General features: G+C 55.7%; 1 protein-coding gene across 1 annotated transcript; it reads left to right on the top strand.

Moving 5' to 3' along the window:
- The first annotated feature begins 6,029 nt into the window (after window positions 1–6,029).
- FOXS1 (forkhead box S1) lies at window positions 6,030–7,350 on the top strand. The gene has a single exon (XM_012454984.2). The coding sequence runs from the start codon at window positions 6,093–6,095 to the stop codon at window positions 7,089–7,091; it is 999 nt and encodes a 332-aa protein (XP_012310407.1). The 5' UTR covers window positions 6,030–6,092; the 3' UTR covers window positions 7,092–7,350.
- The last annotated feature ends 9,660 nt before the right edge of the window (window positions 7,351–17,010 follow it).

The following is a 17,010-nucleotide window of genomic DNA, read 5'->3' as shown; positions in this document are numbered from 1 at the left end:
GTGTTGAATGGATGGTTGCATGGCTTGTCCCTTAAGGCTTATACGCTGTTGTTCAGAGGCAAGAGACTCTGGGGGCTGGCCTCCCCATCCTTCTGGCTGCTCTGACCCATCCCTCAGTCTACCACTGACACATACATGTGACTCCTTGGCTTCCAACCCTTCTGGTGCCCAAAGCTCATGGAATAAAACTTGGCCTTCAAGGACATTCATGATCTAGCTCAACCTACCTCTTCCTCGTTAATTTCTCTTGCTCTTCACCCACCACACACAGTCGACCCTCGTTATTCATGGATCCCATAGTTGCAACTGTCAACCCCAGCAGGCCTTCAGTCCTTCCAGATCTCTCTCCATCCTGGTGGGGACAGTCTGGGAACTCCTGATGAGTCACAGGCCTCCAAAAAGCTGGAGCGGGAATGCACCCATCTGCCACCCTTGCAGCCCCCTCTCCCAATGCTCAGGATGGCTCCAGATTTGCCACAGAGGATGAGGACAAGGAATGGCTCCGCAGGCTGGCCCAGCAGGGTCCCTTACTACCACTCATCCTCCTCCCGGCCCTTTGGGGACCACAGTAAAGACGGGGTCTCCTCACCCACCCCTTCCTCCTCCCTGGCCTCCTCCTTGACCTACGGGTCCAGGGTCAGGGTGAGGTGGTGCCTGACTGCTTCCTCTCCTTTGCTGGGGTACCAGGCATAGGATCTAAAACACCACTGGTGCCCAGTGCCCTCCAATGACTTCAGCAACCTGGTAAGGAATGACCAGGGTCCAGAAGTGGGGAGGGGTCCAGAACTGGGGAGGGCCCCAGAGTGGGGCCAGCCAGCCTCTGTCTCCCAGTCAAAGCACCCAGCCCAGGCTCCCAATAACAGACACAACAGTCAACATTTGCTGAGGTCTTAGTTTATGCCAGGCACCCTTCCAAGCTCCATTTTATACATACCCAAACCATGACACAGAGGTGAAGAACCTTGCCTGAGGTCACACAGCTGGTAACCCTGGAAAAGTTACTAACAGGTCACAGCCCCTAAGTGGCAGTGACAGACTAGAATCCAAGGGCCTGGCTGCAGTGCCCACAACCCTAACCACTGAGCACGATGGCTGGTTTCTCACAGGAGATGCTGCTGGGCTGTTGTTACTGTCGCTGTTAGGTTATTTCTACCTGCATCAAAATCTTTGCTGGGAGGAAGCTCCTAGAACCCCAGAGGATTTGCTGGGAGGGTCATGCCCTCACTGTACAGATGGCCCCAGCTTTTAACCACAGAGCTCAACTACCAGTTCATTTATACTGGAAGCTATTATTTACTACTATTCTTACTAGAATTCTTACCTTCACTGATAGGGAGTGAGCACCAATAATTCCCGAGGTGGAGGCTGGGACGACCTCTGGGTCTGGCAGCGTTGTGAAGGGGAGGGTAAGAAGGTAGGGGGAGCTGGCTCCACCCACTCCCAGCCCGCACACCCTCTCTGTCGCCCCACAGCCTGCTGGTTGCACGTGTGGCTCTTCTCTGGCGCCGCGCTGGTGCGAGAAGCCATCGGGCGCACAGCGCAGCGTTGTCGTCTGAGTCCGCGGGCCCCGCTGCCCAGCGCCTGCTGGGGCCTCCGCCTCACGTCCCGCAGGTTCGCTTCCCCGAGCCACCGCCCAGCGCTCACGTGCTGCAGCGCCTGGAGTGCTGTGTGCAGCTCTGGGTGGCTCCCGAGGGCGAGTTCGCCAAGCGCCTGTGCCAGGGCCGCCTGTACTGGCGCGGCGTGCTCGCCCTGCCCCTAGCGCAGCCCAAAAAGCTGGAGCGGGAGCGCACCCACCTGCCAGCTCCTGAGCACGCGCTGCTTCCTCGAAGCTGTAGGACCGCTGGGGGACTGGAGCAGAGTGGCGTGGGCACGGGGGCATAAGGACAGTGCGGGCAAAGGAACATGGACAGAGAGAGTGGGCACATGAAATGCGAGCTCAGGGGAATGGGCCAAAGGGTGCTGGGCATAAGCTGGGCATTGACACAAAGAATATGGCACAGAAGCTCCAGGGATGGGAAAGAATACAGGCACCAGAAGGGCTGGGCACAAATATGGATATAGGGTACATGGGGTGCTAGCACGGGGCAGGCTTGAGGCGTTGGGTGTGGAGCATAAGCACAGGCCTTGGTTACATGTGTTGGCTTAGGAGCATAGGGCGTCAGGTGCACCGAGCACAAGATAGGTATAGGCGAATGGGTATGGGTTGGGCATAAAGGCGTGGGAGTGGGCATAGGGGCCAAGGAAGAGACATGAACCCTGGAAGTGGGCACAGATGTGGGACATGGGACAGGCACAGTGATGTGGACATGGCCCGGGGCACAGGCACATAATGGGGATGTGGGCTCACAGGACTCGGGGCACGGGAAGTGAGCACAAGGTGGACACCAGCGGGATGCCTAGTTCCTGCCCAGTCCCCACGGTCTCAGTGCCGTAGAAACGTGTGCCCACCTGCAGGATGGTAACCCAGAGCCAGAGTACCGGATCCATCTGTGCTTTGGCCAGGAGGACCTGGGCCCCCCAGAGCAGCCGGAGAAGCAGCTTATGGCTCACATGAGTCATTCCTTCCACTCCAGCTGAGAAGCACGCCTTCCAGTGCCCTCCAGACAGCCCCTCCCATGTCCTCATGACCCCCTCCCAGCTCTGCCTCTGTCCCTTCTAGCATCCTCGGGTCTGTAGGACCCTACCTGGAAAATGGAGATAGGGATGGGGCTGTAACTAGAGCTGTGACTTCCCACCAGGACACCTGAGGCAGGAAATGGAGAGGGTCTACTCATCGCCCCGCCCACCTCCCAGCAGGTGCAGGTGCGGCCTAGGATCTTGTTTTGCACTTGAAGTGCCTTGGCCGAGTGCCCTGATGGGTCCTCAGCCTGGCATCCCTGATGGCGTAGCTGCCTCAATGCAGCTGCCTCCGTCCGAAACAGGCGGCTTACTTCTCCTGTACCTGCTGAAGGCAGCCCCCAAGATAGGGGCTCCCTACTCCCACCCAACCCTGCCCACACTAAGCCCATGGACTTGAGGCACATCACCTGGGTCCGCTGGTCCCCCGGCACATCACCTGGGTCTGAGGGATGGCAGAGGTGGATCGCAACTTCCACTCCTCTGCCATGGGCCCCGGACCTCAAGAGTAGGCCACACCGGCCCGCAGCTGGGCATGGGACTTCGGCACAAAACTGAACTTGACCTTGAGGCCCCAAAAGGCAGCAACTGGGGCAGAAACAAGACTACATCTCCTGCTGAGAGCCCAGCTTGTCCGTAGCACTTTTCTCAGAGGCAGCCTTAACCTGCAGTTGAGTCCATTATAAGTTTGCTTAAAGCTTTTACCAACAATTAGATCATCAGGGTTGTTTAGTGTGGAACCAACCCATAACAAAACTGCCTGGCCTCTCAGGGGCCTTGAATTTCCAGACCCTTCCTCTTCCCTGAAGCTAGTCTCTCGTCTTTATTCGGGGGGCCCGGAAGGATCCCAAAACAGAGGACTTAGCTGAACTCTGGGCTTTGGATGGTAACCACTGAACCACCAGAACCTGTAGGATGCTGTCTTTGAAGAAACTGCAGCAGACCTCCAAACGCAGCCCTAAGGCAGAGGCCGAGGGGAAGGCCGGCCCTCCTCCAAGCCCCACTGGTCTTTGCAAGCTGTAAATGGTAGGGAATCTTTGGGAACTGGAGGGGAGACTACAGCCAGAAAGTTGGTTCCCCTGCTCTGTGAGCAAAGTAGGTGTTTTCCACCCCACATAGCAGGCCTTTGATTTATTTATTTATGTATTTTTTGATGGAGTCTCACTCTGTCACCCAGGCTGGAGTGCAGTGGCTCAATCTGGGCTCACCGCAATCTCCGCCTCCCGGGTTCAAGTGATTCTCCTGCCTCAGCCTCCCGAGTAGCTGGGATTACAGGTACGTGCCACCACACCTAGCTAATTTTTGTATTTTTAGTAGAGATGGGGTTTCACCTTGTTGGCCAGGCTGGTCTCAAGAAAAATAAGACTCCGTCACAAATAAATAAAATAAAATAAAGAGGCTATGAAGCCCTCCAGAGCAGGCTTGGTTGGAGAAGTAAGTGTAGAGTTGGGGAGGTGAGCTGGCCTGGTGCACTTGGACTGTGTGACTTGGGAGTGGAGAGCAGAGAGGATGCTGCTCCCTGCTCCAGAAGGCCTGATTGTTCTGAGCCTGACCTGTCTGGACCTCCCAACCCCAGGCTGCAGCTGGGGTAGCCTCAGTTCAGAGTGACAATCCGCAGCCACGTTCATACCCCTATCCGTACTAGGCTCTCTGAGGGCGCTGGATTCTGTGTAAGGGGAACTTGTTGCCTCCTCACCATGGCCTGGACAGCTGAGGAGTCACCAGCTCCATTTTAGAGATGGGGAAACTGAGGCTCAGCCAGGGTTTTGAGGGGCCTCTTGGGAGGGAGGATGTCTCTCCCCAGATAGCGGTCCTTCCCATACCAGTCACTAGGGGGCGACAGGGTCTCAGCAGAACTGAATTTCATGGCCTGTCCTTACCATCCTAGGTGCCCCTCCCTGCACACACCCCAGAGCTAGGAGGGTGGGGTGAGTGGTGTGGCCCCAAGGGCTCTGCCCCACAGGAGGAGGCAGTAGACCACAGGCCTGGGAGGAGGAGAGGGAAAAGCGGGAGTAGAGGTAGCCATCAGAGAGGCCCCTGGGGCTTTTCTCACTCTAGGGGGACTGGGCTCAGGCCCTGCCTCTCCTCCTCTCTCTCTATTCACTCCTTTCACTCCTTGTGTTTGCACCTGTGTCCCATTGTATCTCTTTTCTCTCTGGCTCTGTGGATTTCCTCTTTTCTGCCTGCTCAGTGATTCTCACTTTCTCTGTATACTACGTGTGTGTGTGTCTGTGTGTGTGCTTGTGTGTCTGCGTGTGTGCTTATGTGTCTGTGTGTGTGTGTGTATATCTGGGTGTCTATGTTTGTGTATATGTCTATGTGTGGGTGTCTGTGTCTGTGTGTGTGTCTATGTGTGTTTGTGTGTCTGTGCGTCTGTGTGTGTGTCTGTGTCTCTGTGTGTGTATGTGTGTCTGTGTGTTTGTGTGTCTGTGTGTCTGTGTGTGTGTCTGTCTCTGTGTGTCTATGTCTGTGTCTGTGTGTCTCTGTGTGTGTGTTGTGTATATCTGGGTGTCTGTGTGTCTGTGCTTGTGTGTATGTCTATGTGTGTGTGTCTGTGTCTGTGTGTGTGTCTGTGTGTGTCTATGTGTGTTTGTGTGTCTGTGTCTGTATGTGTGTCTGCATGTCTGTGTGTCTGTCTCTGTGTGTGTCTCTGTCTCTGTGTGTCTGTGTGTGTGCGTGCGTGTCTGTGTGTGTGCTTATGTGTCTGTGTGTGTCTGTGTGTGTGTGTATATCTGGGTGTCTGTGCTTGTGTGTATGTCTATGTGTGTGTGTCTGTGTGTGTGTTTGTCTATGTGTTTGTGTGTCTGTGCGTCTGTGTGTCTGTGTGTGTGTTTGTCTATGTGTTTGTGTGTCTGTGCGTCTGTGTGTCTGCGTGTGTCTGTGTCTGTGTGTGTGTGTCTGTGTGTTTGAGTGTCTGCGTGTCTGTCTCTGTGTGTCTCTGTGTGTCTGTGTGTATGCGTGTCTGTGTGTGTGTGTCTCAGAGGCTCTGTGTCTCTGTTCGTTGTGTCTGCCTCTGTCTTATCTTTGTCTCTCCCTCTCTTTCTCCCTCTTGTGATGTCTCTCCCTCTCTCTGTCTCTGTCTCTCTTTTTTCCTTGTCTCTGTTTCGTACGTTTCTGCCTGTCTCATTTTGGTTTTGTCTCTGGCCCATTCAGTTTCACATCCTGTCCCTCCTCAGCCACCACCACCCAGCACACGAGGACTGAGGGTCTCAGTCCCTTCCTTCCCACCTCCTCATCCTTGGCAGTTGCTCGGCTTCCCACTGCTGGCCTCTCCTGCCCGCCTCTCTTGGCCCTTGAGGGAGTGGGGCGAGGGAGGAGGGGAGGACAGCTCAGCAGACCCACCCCTTTTTGCCTTTCCAGGCTGGGAGGCTGGGCCAGTGGACCTTTTAACCAGCCTGGGCAGGCTGTTCCCGACGCCAACCCTGGACGCGGAGCCTGACCCACCAGGTCCCGGCAGCCTGGCCAGCGCAGCAAGCATGCAGCAGCAGCAGCAGCCCCCGCCCGGACCCCGGGCCCCTGCGGCCGAGTCGACCAAGCCTCCTTACAGCTACATCGCCCTTATTGCTATGGCCATCCAGAGCTCACCGGGACAGCGGGCCACCCTCAGTGGCATCTACCGCTACATCATGGGCCGCTTTGCCTTCTACCGCCACAACCGGCCCGGCTGGCAGAACAGCATCCGCCACAACCTGTCACTCAACGAGTGCTTTGTCAAGGTGCCCCGCGATGACCGCAAGCCAGGCAAGGGCAGCTACTGGACGCTGGACCCTGACTGCCACGACATGTTTGAGCACGGCAGCTTCCTACGCCGCCGCCGCCGCTTCACCCGGCGGACAGGTGCGGAGGGCACCAGGGGCCCTACAAAGCCACGCCGTGGACCCATCAGGGCGACCAGCCAGGACCCAGGAGACCCCAACACCACGATCGCCAGGCAGTGCTCATTCCTGCCAGAGCTGCCAGACCCCAAGGGCCTAAGCTTTGGGGGTCTGGTGGGGGCCATGCCAGCCAGTATGTGCCCGGCAACCACTGATGCCAGGCCTCGGCTGCCCATGGAGCCCAAAGATATTTCCACACCCAAGCCTGCAGGCCCAGGGGAGCTCCCTGTGGCCACTGCATCTTCCTCATGCCCAGCGTTTGGCTTTCCTGCTGGCTTCTCCGAGGCTGAGGGTTTTAACAAGGCCCCTACACCCGCCTTGTCCCCAGAGGCAGGCATCGGGAGCAGCTACCAGTGCCGGCTGCAGGCGCTGAATTTTTGCATGGGGACTGACCCAGGCCTTGAGCACCTCTTGGCCTCAGCAGCCTCCTCCCCTGCACCACCCACCCCTCCAGCCTCACTCCGAGCCCCGCTGCCCCTGCCAGCTGACCCCAAGGAACCCTGGGTTGCAGGGGGCTTCCCTGTCCAGGGAGGCTCCGGCTACCCACTGGGGCTGACCCCCTGCCTATACCGGACGCCAGGAATGTTCTTCTTTGAGTAAAGGCAGCCTCGCCTCGGGCAGTCCCTGCAGGGCCCTTGCCAACTACACCCTCTGGGCTGAGCCTGGCTCTAGGACCTGGAGAACTCTCGAAGGCCCCAGCCCTGGCGAGCCGAGGACAACCAAGACGAAAATCCAGGATGGAAGCAGTGCTCAGCCAGGCCTCTGGGGCCTCCGGACAAACCTGGGGGTGAGGGGAAGCGGGACCCCTTGGGACTTACTCTGTGGCTCTCAGGGCCAATAAAGCCATGTGATGATGAGGGTCAGCTTGCCTGGTGGCTGAGGGCCAGGGCGCCTGGTTGTATGTGGGGTGGCTGTGGTTGGTGGGTTGTGTAGTGGGGGCAGAGCCCCCGGGTAGGAATGCCTCACATGAGGTTTTCTCCTGCTGGGGACTTTCTCAGGGAGTTTCCCAGAAAGCGAGAGGAAGGGGAGGCAGGGAACAAGGGCAGGGAGAAGAGGATACAGGCAAGGGAGAGACTGGGCAGGGGCAAGGCTAGGCTGGCCTGAGAGACTCTCCCATCTCAGACGCTGGGACTCAGCCCCCATAGGAGCAGTCATCATAACTCTGACAGTTTGTGACACTGATCCTGTCCTGGGCTTGTATATATCATCTCACCTGGGTGATATGGAATGTTGGCCCAGTTTACAGTGGTGGAAACAGGCTCACCAGCTCCAACTCCGGATGGCAAATGAGTGGCAGAGAGGATATCAAAGCCACATCTGTGTGGCTCTACCCTCCAGCCTCTGACCTGCTGCTTGAGTAAGGATGCAGGGTGGAGAAGAGGGTCAGAGCAGAGCTGGTGGTGACCCCCGGAGGTGGGAGGGCTTTGCTGAAATCCTGGAAGGCCAGGGCTAGAAAGGCACCCTTTGCCCATTGTGCAGACAGGGCACCCAGGGTTCAAAAGGCAGCATCTATCCCCTGTGTGGACTTCCCACATTAATGGGGGAGCTCCCCTGAGTCCCCAGCTCTCTGAGGTCCTCCGGTGTCTCTTTAAGATGGCATTTCTCTGGGGCCAGAGGCATGGTCTGTGACTTCTTAGGTACCATTCAAAATTGACTGAGCCCTGACCTTTGACCTTCTCTAACTACCCCTTTGCATGGAAGCAGGAGAAATGGGGATATTATGGCCCTTATTAGAGGAACAGACAGAGGAACCTGAAACGTCACTGTTCCCATAGCCCCCAGCACTGGAGGAGCAGAGGCCAGTGGCTTCCTCCCCAGAGCCTCAGTTCTCCTATCTGGATCATGGGCATAGGGAGAGGAGGGAGGAATGCTGGGGCACCCTCATTCTGGTTTTTGGCATGGGGTCTAGAGGGTCTTATGTCCCATGAGGTTACACCCAGGAGACCCCTTCTTGGGCGGGCAGCCCTGTCCCCTCCAGAGGCCCTCCCTTGCCAGGCAGCCCCATGGACTCCAGCCTCTGCTGCTCCCTCCTCCCCCAACAGGTCCCCTGGGGCCTGGGAGGAAGTGAGCCCGGCTGGACAGCCCAAACTGTCTGGTTCCCACAGTCTCAGAGCCGGGGTGGAGGAGGACCTGCAGGGTGAGAGGGGCTGGGAAACCGCCTGGCCGGCTGTGGGACCCCTCCCCACCATGCCTGCTGAGCCCCAGCCCAGAACCCATCAAACAACGGGGAGAAGGAGCAAGGGTCTGTGCTGCCTCCTATGTGCAGCTTCAAAGGGCAGAGGGGAGGGGAAAGGCCCTCTGTGCATAGGGCATGGTGAGGACGGGGAATGAGGCGCTTGCGTGAGTCTGTACCACAAATGTGCCTGTGTGGATCAGTATGTCTCAGGCTGCGTGGGTGTATATGACAGAGAAAGAGATGCACAGAGACAGACCCTGCAGAGGCAGAGACAGACAGATTCAAAGGGGTGAGAGTTTTTTCTCCGTTGGGTCAGGGAAGAGGCCTCTGCTGGGCACTGTTCCTGTTGCACATTCCTGTGGAGCCCTGGTGACCCCAGTCCCTTCCCAGCCTGGGTTCTGAGCTACTAGGAGGATGGGAGACTGGCTGGGCTGGGGGAGCCCAGGCCGCCACAGTCCCCAGCATCCTCCCAACCCATGGGGGTTTAGCTCTGCACTAGGGTGGAACTTGTGGAGGAGGAGGCTGAGTCACCTGCTCATCCCTTGCCCTTGGGGAAAGTGCAAAGGGTTGTCCTGATGCAGGCTCATAGCCCCCTCTGCACATCTCTCTCTGGCCTCCAACATAGTCAAGAAGTGAAGACAGACCCCCTCAGCCCCAACCCCCAAGCAAGACCCTAGGCTCAGTGCACACCTTGGACCCACTATATGAGCCTGGACCAGCGCCCGCCTCTCTGCGTTCCACTCCCTTTGCCCAGCAGTTGGGGGAAAGGGCAGCCTCTTTGGGTCTGAGTCCCAGGCATGGGTCTGACCTGAGGGATGGCTGGAGGAGGTCCCTTCTCTGAGGTGCTGGGCAAAGAGACACCATGATCTCATGCGCCCTTGGCTAGCTGTCCAGTCTGGGGACCCCACCCATGGGGCCTCCTGCCTTCACATTCTTCCCATGACCAACATTCACCTCCGGCTCCCACCTGACCACCCTCATCCGGACAGGGGTTGTGGGGGACAGTGAATGCCTGTATCAACCTAGAGAGAGCCCCTTGGCACAGATGGAGAGACCAAGGCCAGAGAAGATAGGTGATGTGCCCAAGGTCACACAGCAAAGCAGGAGCAGAGTCGCTTCTCAACCCATCCATGGCACCCCCTCTGATGCCTTAACTGTGTAGCTCTGGAGGGGAGGGATGGGGCCATCGCATCAGACTCTGCATCTAGGATCCTCCTCATAGGAAGCGTGTCCATCTCCAGGAAGGAATCCCTGTCCCCATTCCTCTTCTTTAGCAGGTGACAGCCAAAAAGGATACTGAGACACCTTGCAGAGTTAGACGAATCAAATCTAACGTGGGAATCAGAATCTGAAATGGGTATTTCAGAATCCTCTGGAGTTTTTAATCATAGCAGCTCAGATTCCTGGAATATCAGAGCTGGAAGGGCATCTCCTGCCTGATTTCTGAATCCTCTCTACATCAAGTGGTCAACATCAAGTGGGGTTCCATGAACGGGGAGCCCACTGCCTTTCCAGGTGGCCGGCCCCTTCCCACCCACGTGTGGCAGCTCTGAAGGACCGTCAGGAAGCTTCATCTGCTGGGCCTGAGTCTTTGCTCTCCCAAGAGACGGGAGGACTCCTAGGCTCCAGGGAGACCACCCTCCCCGACCCACAGGGCTAGCCTTCCTCAGCCGGCCCCTCCTCCCAGATGCCTTATCTCCAGCCTGCTCTCCGCCCACCTGCTTCCTTCCCCAGCTTATGGCATTCCACGGCCCAGAGTTAGACACTCCTGCCCACACCCCAGACAGTGCCTTGGCTGAGGAAGGAGACCCTCTCCCTTGGAGGGCAGGGCCCTGCAAGGCTGCCTTTGTAATGAGGGAAGGCAGGGAGGTTGTGTGGACCAGCCTGGCATGCCGCCTGCTGGGAGTGTATAGAACCCAGGAATCCAGGCCTCAGCCAAAACATCCCTTCCCCACCCAGAATCCCATCCTCCCATGGACAGGTGCTGCTTCCTAACTGTGTGACTGTGTGACCTCGGGCAAGTTGCTTCCTCTTTCTGGGTTTCTCCCGTCTGTAAAACGTGGACCCTGACAGTACCTACCCCCGTGATGCTATTGTGAGGATTACATGAGTTAACATTGGCAAAGTACTTAGAACAGGGTCTGGCACATGGAAGCTACGATATCAGTATTTGTTGGCTGGGCCTGGTGGCTCACGCCTGTAATCCCAGCTCTTTGGGAGGCCGAGATGGGAGGAACACTTGAGGTCAGGAGTTTGAGACCAGCCTGGCCAACAGGGTAAAACTCTGTCTCTACTAAAAATACAAAAATTATCACAACGTGAAAGTCGCCACAGAAAAAACACAAAAATAAAATAAAATAAAATAAAAAAATTAGCTGAGTGTGGTGGCACACGCCTGTAGTCCCATGTACTTGGGAGGCTGAGGCAGGAGGATGGCTTGAACCCAGGAGGCAGAGGTTGCAGTGAGTCGAGATGGCGCCACTGCACTCCAGCCTGGGCGACAGAGCAAGACTGTCTCAAAAATAAATAAATAAGTGTTTGTTAAGTACAACAAATAGGTATTTGGGTCCTGGACATGTCTCCCTTAACCTGATTTATGCTCCAGAGGAATGTTTAGCTGCTGTGGAGGCAGAAGGGCAGGATTCAGAGGGAAGAAGGACTGTTACGTAGACAAGGCTTTTGACTCAGTTCCTGGCATCTTCACTTTCTTGCTGTGTGACCTTGAACAAGTGGATTCACCTCTCTGAATCTGTTTCCTCATCTGTAAAATGAGGGCAATGATTCCAGCCCCCAGGACTGGTATGTGGGAAGCCTTGTCCTGCACACTATCTGTACAATTCAGTCAACAGGAATGAAATTCGAATTTATTAATAAAACAACCTCATTGGAGGACCTCACACCCTCAGTGTAGTCCTCTCCATCCCTCCCTTCACACACAGCAAAACTCACATCCCCAAAGGCCCAGAGGTGCCTAATCCCTTGTTCTTACCCTGCTGGTACTGGGTGGTGACTCGGGGAGGCAGCTTGTGGGGCAGAAGGAAGCAGTTCCATAGCTAAAAACAGACCACTGTCAGCCAGAACTCAGCCTGGTATCCCCAGAAAGACCAGGGCTGCCTCCTCTTGACCACAGCCCTCAGGGCCAGTTTTGAGGTCTCCCTGAGCTCACTTGAATACAAAAAAGTATCCACTCCCTTAGGACAGTTGCCCACCGTGAGTTTTTCCTTTCTATCTCTAGGCCTTTGCAGTGGCTGTTCCCTTTGCCTACAATGGCTGCCTCTCTACACACAGGACCCAAATCACATCACCTTCTCCGAGAAGCCTTCCTGCACCTCCTTGTCTAATTAGATGCCCCCAGATTATTCTCCCTCTGCCTCCCATTTGCGTCCCTGACATAGCATCTGCTGCAATGTATTACATATGTGTGCATGTCCTCACGTTTTATTGTGTCTCTGCCTTAGAATGTAAACTTCAGGGGCCATGGGTTGGGTCTGCCTTATGCATTTTGTCATCTTCCCTAACTCGATGACTAGCACATAGTAGCCCCTCCATAAAGGTTTAGGAGTGGATGGATGGAGTCATGGTCACCTTTCATTCATTCGCCATGAATTAAATCTCAAGGCTGGATGCAGTGGCTCACGCCTATAATCCCAACACTGGGATGCCGAGGCAGGTGGATCACCTGAGGTCAGGAGTTTGAGACCAGCCTGGCCAACATAGTGAAACCCTGTCTCTACTAAAAATTCAAAAATTACCCGGGTGTAGTGGCACATGCCTATAATCCCAGCTACTTGGGAGGCTGAGGCAGGAGAAACACTTGAACCCAGGAGGCAGAGGTTGCAGTGAGTTGAGATCATACCACTGCACTCCAGCCTGGGCGACAGAGTGAGACTCTGTCTCAAAAAAAAAAAAATTCTCAAAGACCCCCCTGCAAGTTTCCCTGTTTCGCTAATAGGCGAGGGCCAGTGTGGTCTGGCCCCAGCTTCTCCTTCCTTCCCCCTCACTCACTTTAAGCAGCTCCTTCCTTCCCCCTCACCCACTCCAAGCAGCCTGTACACTGGCTCTGCCTTATCTTCCATGAATTTCCGCAGGGTTCACTCCCTCTCATCTTTCAGTTCCTATTCAAACATCCTCAGAGAAGCCCACCCTGACCACCCTGACCACCACATTCCCCATTTTCCCCACCACTAACATACTCTAAATTCATTATTGCCATTCAGTGTCTGTCTCCCCACTGGAATGAAGCTTCACCAGGCCAGGGATTTTTGTCTATTCGTTGCTTGTCTCCAGCACCTAGGGCAGTGTCTGGAATATAGCCGGGGCCGGAGAAATAGTTGTGAAACAAACATAAGCTCAGTAGCCTGTACCAGATTCCACCTGTAGATCTCGTGTAACTTTCTCACTGACCCTGAGAAGCAGGTACAATTCTTACCCCATTTTACAGACAGGAAACTGAGGCTCAGGGAGGGCAAATAAGTAGATAGGAACCCTGTTCTGTCTGACCTGGAGCCCAATCTCTCTGTTACCAGCCTTTCTCTCTTAGAGGCGTCTCCCTCTTCTCCTCCCCACAGTTCTTACAGCCTCTCAAGCAGACATGGCCCAGCCTCCACCGGGTCTCCCTGCCTCCAGCCTCTCTCTCCCATTCACTGACCTCCCTGGCTGCAGGGATCTTTTGTAAGCCTGGATCTGACCTCCTTTCCACGGCTCCTCATTGTCCCAAGTCAGCTTGCCATTCCGGCTCCTGCTAACTTCTCCAGACCTATTTCCTGCTTCATCTGATGTGAAAGCCCTACTGGCCTGCTCCAAGGTGAGTTTATTCTCAGCTCCAAGTCTCTGGACAGCAGTCTCCTCTGTCTGGAAGACCCTGCTCATTGTGTGCCCTCAGCTTGGGTGTGAGCTGAAGAGAATAGGGGTTAGTGTCTCCTTCCTTCCTCATGGTTTAATGAGTTTCCTTCCAGCTTCACCATGATCCCCATCTCCCACTGGGGTTCCAGAGGCTGGGAACTCCCCAAGGGCAAAGACCATGACTCAGTCACCCCCAGGCTCTCACTGGGGGCCAGACCCAGAGCCGGGCTCAACAAATGGTTGTGAAGTGGCCGCTGTGTGGGAAGTCAGATGGCTGGCCTCACATCTTTCCTCCCCTATTCACTGGCTGGGAACCCACGGACTTGTCCATACACTCCTTGTGCCTCAGTTTCCTCATCTGTGAAATGTCGATAATGAAAATACCTGCTCATAGGGTGGGGACAAAATGAGTTAATTGATGGGAATCACTTGGTATAGTGTATGGTGCCCAATCAATATTACCCATGAACGCAAAGGAAGAAACAGGTGTGTAGGCAGCGGCATAGGGAGATTGGTCCAGGTGGGCACATCCTTCAGGACAGCCCTGTTTGCTTCACGCCCTCAGAGCAGCCCTGTCACTGGCTGAATCTTTACCCACCACTGTCTTCTTGGGTCCAAGGTGGCCAGTGGAATTCGAGGCCACCGGACCCAGACAGGAAAAGGCAGCGTCACCAGCCCTGATGTAATCCAAACCAGATGTGGCCTTAGTGGCTTCCAGACCCTTGGGGGTGGTCACTGTGGGCCTGGCTAAGGCCCTGAGTCAGGAAATGGTCTTGGAGGAAAGCTTTCTGGGCTGGGACCAACTGGGAGGAGCGCTCCCATTGAGGCTGTTAACCCTTCTTAGCTCACAAAGAGGGCCCAGGACCCCATTCAGGGGAAGCCCAGGCAGAGGCGCCTTACAGGGGAAGACCACAGCATCGGCGGTGAGATGGACACTGAGCAGGAGAGGCCCACAGCCCTGGTGCCTGTGGTGGGCAGAGCAAACCATGCAAGGGGCAGGGAAGCTCAGCCTGACACCCGGGAAACTGATGCCCTGGGAACCCTTGCTCAGTCCTGGTCCAGCTTGGCAGTCCCAAACCAGCTATAGGCTCCCTCCCTCTATCTGGCAGCTCCTAGGGTGAAAAATCTTTCTTCCTTGTAGCTGCCAAGGATGGGAGCATTCCCGAAAGCAATGGGGCTGGGGCCTAAGCCTGCAGAGAGGCAGACCCAGCTCTCCACAGGGGCTGCGGCCGCAGCTTTGCCCTGAGTGTGCTCCATGGCTCTCAGTGGGAACAAGGTGTCTTGGAACCCACATTTCCCCACCCATATTATTGAGTCTATACTCTCTGCCTCTGGGGACCAGGGGAGGCCCAAAGGAAGCACCTGATGAATCATAAAGAGTTTTCTAAGATGTGCTCCTGGGAAGGGGTGGGGCTGGGTTCTGAATGGGCTGCTTCTTCTTTTTTTTTTTTTTTGAGACCAAGTTTTGCTCTTGTTGCCCAGGTTGGAGTGCAATGGCACCATCTCAGCTCACGGCAACCTCCGCCTCCCACCTCCCAGGTTCAAGCAATTCTCTTACCACAGCCTCCCGAGTAGCTGGGATTACAGGCATGTGCCACCATGCACGGCTAATTTTATATTTTTAGTAGAGACGGGGTTTCTCCATGTTGGTCAAGCTAGTCTCTAACTCCCAACCTCAGGTGATCTGCCCACCTTGGCCTCCCAAAGTGCTAGAATAACAGGCGTGAACTCCTGCACTGGCCTCTGAATGAGCTTCTTGCACCCGACATGTTAATTTGCTGTGTGGCCTTGGCCAAGTCACTTTCCCTCTCTGAACCTGTTTTTTTCACCTGTAAAATATGGTGCATGAGCACCCCATCCCATCTCTCAACTGTCACAATGGCCCCAGGAGTGGCAGAGGAGAAAAGAGCTGAGGTTGTCATCTTCATATTACAGAGGGGGAAACTGAGGCTTGCACTGGGAGTCGGGAGTCCTGGGTTCTAGTTCCAGCTGTTACTGTCTCTGTTGAGGGACCTTCCCCATCTTGGCCTCGGTTTCCCCAGCTGGATCCAGGCCCTGCATCTCTGCTGTGGCTGGACTTCATTTCCTTCCCTCCCCCCATGGTGGTGACTCATCCCTCATCAACACGCTGTGTGGCCGAGGCTCAGCCTGGGTGGGGGCCAGCAAGGCCGAGAAAACTACTCGGAGGAAACCACAGGCCTGGCCCAGCTGGCAGGTGGCGGACGGGTGGGCAGGCAGGCAGGCAGGAATCCACAGCCCTGCCCATAAGCACACCTCCCACCAAGAGCCCAAGCCAGGTTCCCCAGGCCCCCCGAGCCCCAGACTGCAAGAGTCAGGCTCAGGCCTCAGAGTCACCCATTCGCCACCCCAAGTGATACTACTGTAATGGGACTCTGAACTCCTCGGCTCAAACAGGGCAGGGACTGCAGTGAGGACAGTGTTCTTGGAGGCAGGAGAGGGACAGGATGAACTGTCAAGGTTTCTGTCCGAGGGCAAGTCTAAGGTTTCTCAGGAGGCAGGCAGTGGTGAAGAGCAGGGACTCTGGGCCCAGACCATCTGGGTACAAATCCTGGCTCTGCCACTGACTAGCTGTGTGGCCCTGAGCAAGTGGCTGAACCTCTCTGAGGCTTGGCTTCCCGCTCTGAGAAATGGACACAATACCTCGCAGAGTCACCGGGTGCAGCTGATGCGATCATGAACACAAAGCGGCGCCCAGGGCCTGCAGCTGGCAGGTGCTTGACACGTTAACTGCCGTCTCTGCTCTTCCTGCTGGAACCTCTGTGTTCCCACAGGCCATTCCCACTTAGTCGTCCTCACAGCCAGAAAGGCTGCGTCCTATCAGGGTTCAGCTCTCTTGCCCTCTGGGCTCCCCCTCCAACAGATGGAGGCTCCCCTGCTCCGCACTGCTGACCTGGGGTGAGGGGACTGTGACAACTGGGAAAAAGCAGAGAATAGTCCTCTCCCCTGAGGCCCGCTGGAGCCCCCCTCAATGCAGACCCAGCAAAGGCATTGCAGGCCCGCCGGACCTGGCCTCCACCTGGAGACCTGGCTCTCTGCTTATACCCTGTCCTGGTGAGAGGCAGAGTGAACGCATGGGCAGAGCCTTGCTCTGGGAGACAGAAGAGTTCATTTCAAGCCCCAGCCCCTGATTTGCTGAGTGGCATTCAAGTTCCTTCTCTCCTCTGAGCCTCAGTTTCCTCCTCTGTGGAGTGAGGATAAGAACATTATCATTCCCTGGGTCAAGAACAGCCCTGAGCAACTTTATGGCCCCACCCTATGAGGCAGATCCCAGCACTGCCACTCTCTCTGGCTCAGTTTCTCCCTCTGTAAAACAGGAATAACAATACCTGCCTCGTGAGAATCGTGTGAACCTGGGAGGCGGAGGTTGCATGCAATGAGCCAAGATCGCACCCCTGGACTCCAGCCTGGGCAACAGAGCGAGACTCCATCTTAAATAAATAAATAAATAAATAAGTAAAAATAATACCTGCCTTGTAACCT

The sequence above is a fragment of the Aotus nancymaae genome, unplaced genomic scaffold (assembly GCF_030222135.1).
Source record: "Aotus nancymaae isolate 86718 unplaced genomic scaffold, 86718_ANA_hifiasm-v0.15.2.pri h1tg000029l, whole genome shotgun sequence".
In the NCBI taxonomy this organism is placed as follows: Eukaryota; Metazoa; Chordata; class Mammalia; order Primates; family Aotidae; genus Aotus; species Aotus nancymaae.
This window is presented reverse-complemented; position numbering and strand designations above follow the sequence as displayed.

What these genes read in the sequence shown, in the direction of transcription:
- FOXS1 (XM_012454984.2), top strand. Translation starts at nt 6,093, where the DNA reads ATGCAGCAGCAGCAGCAGCCCCCGCCCGGACCCCGGGCCCCTGCGGCC.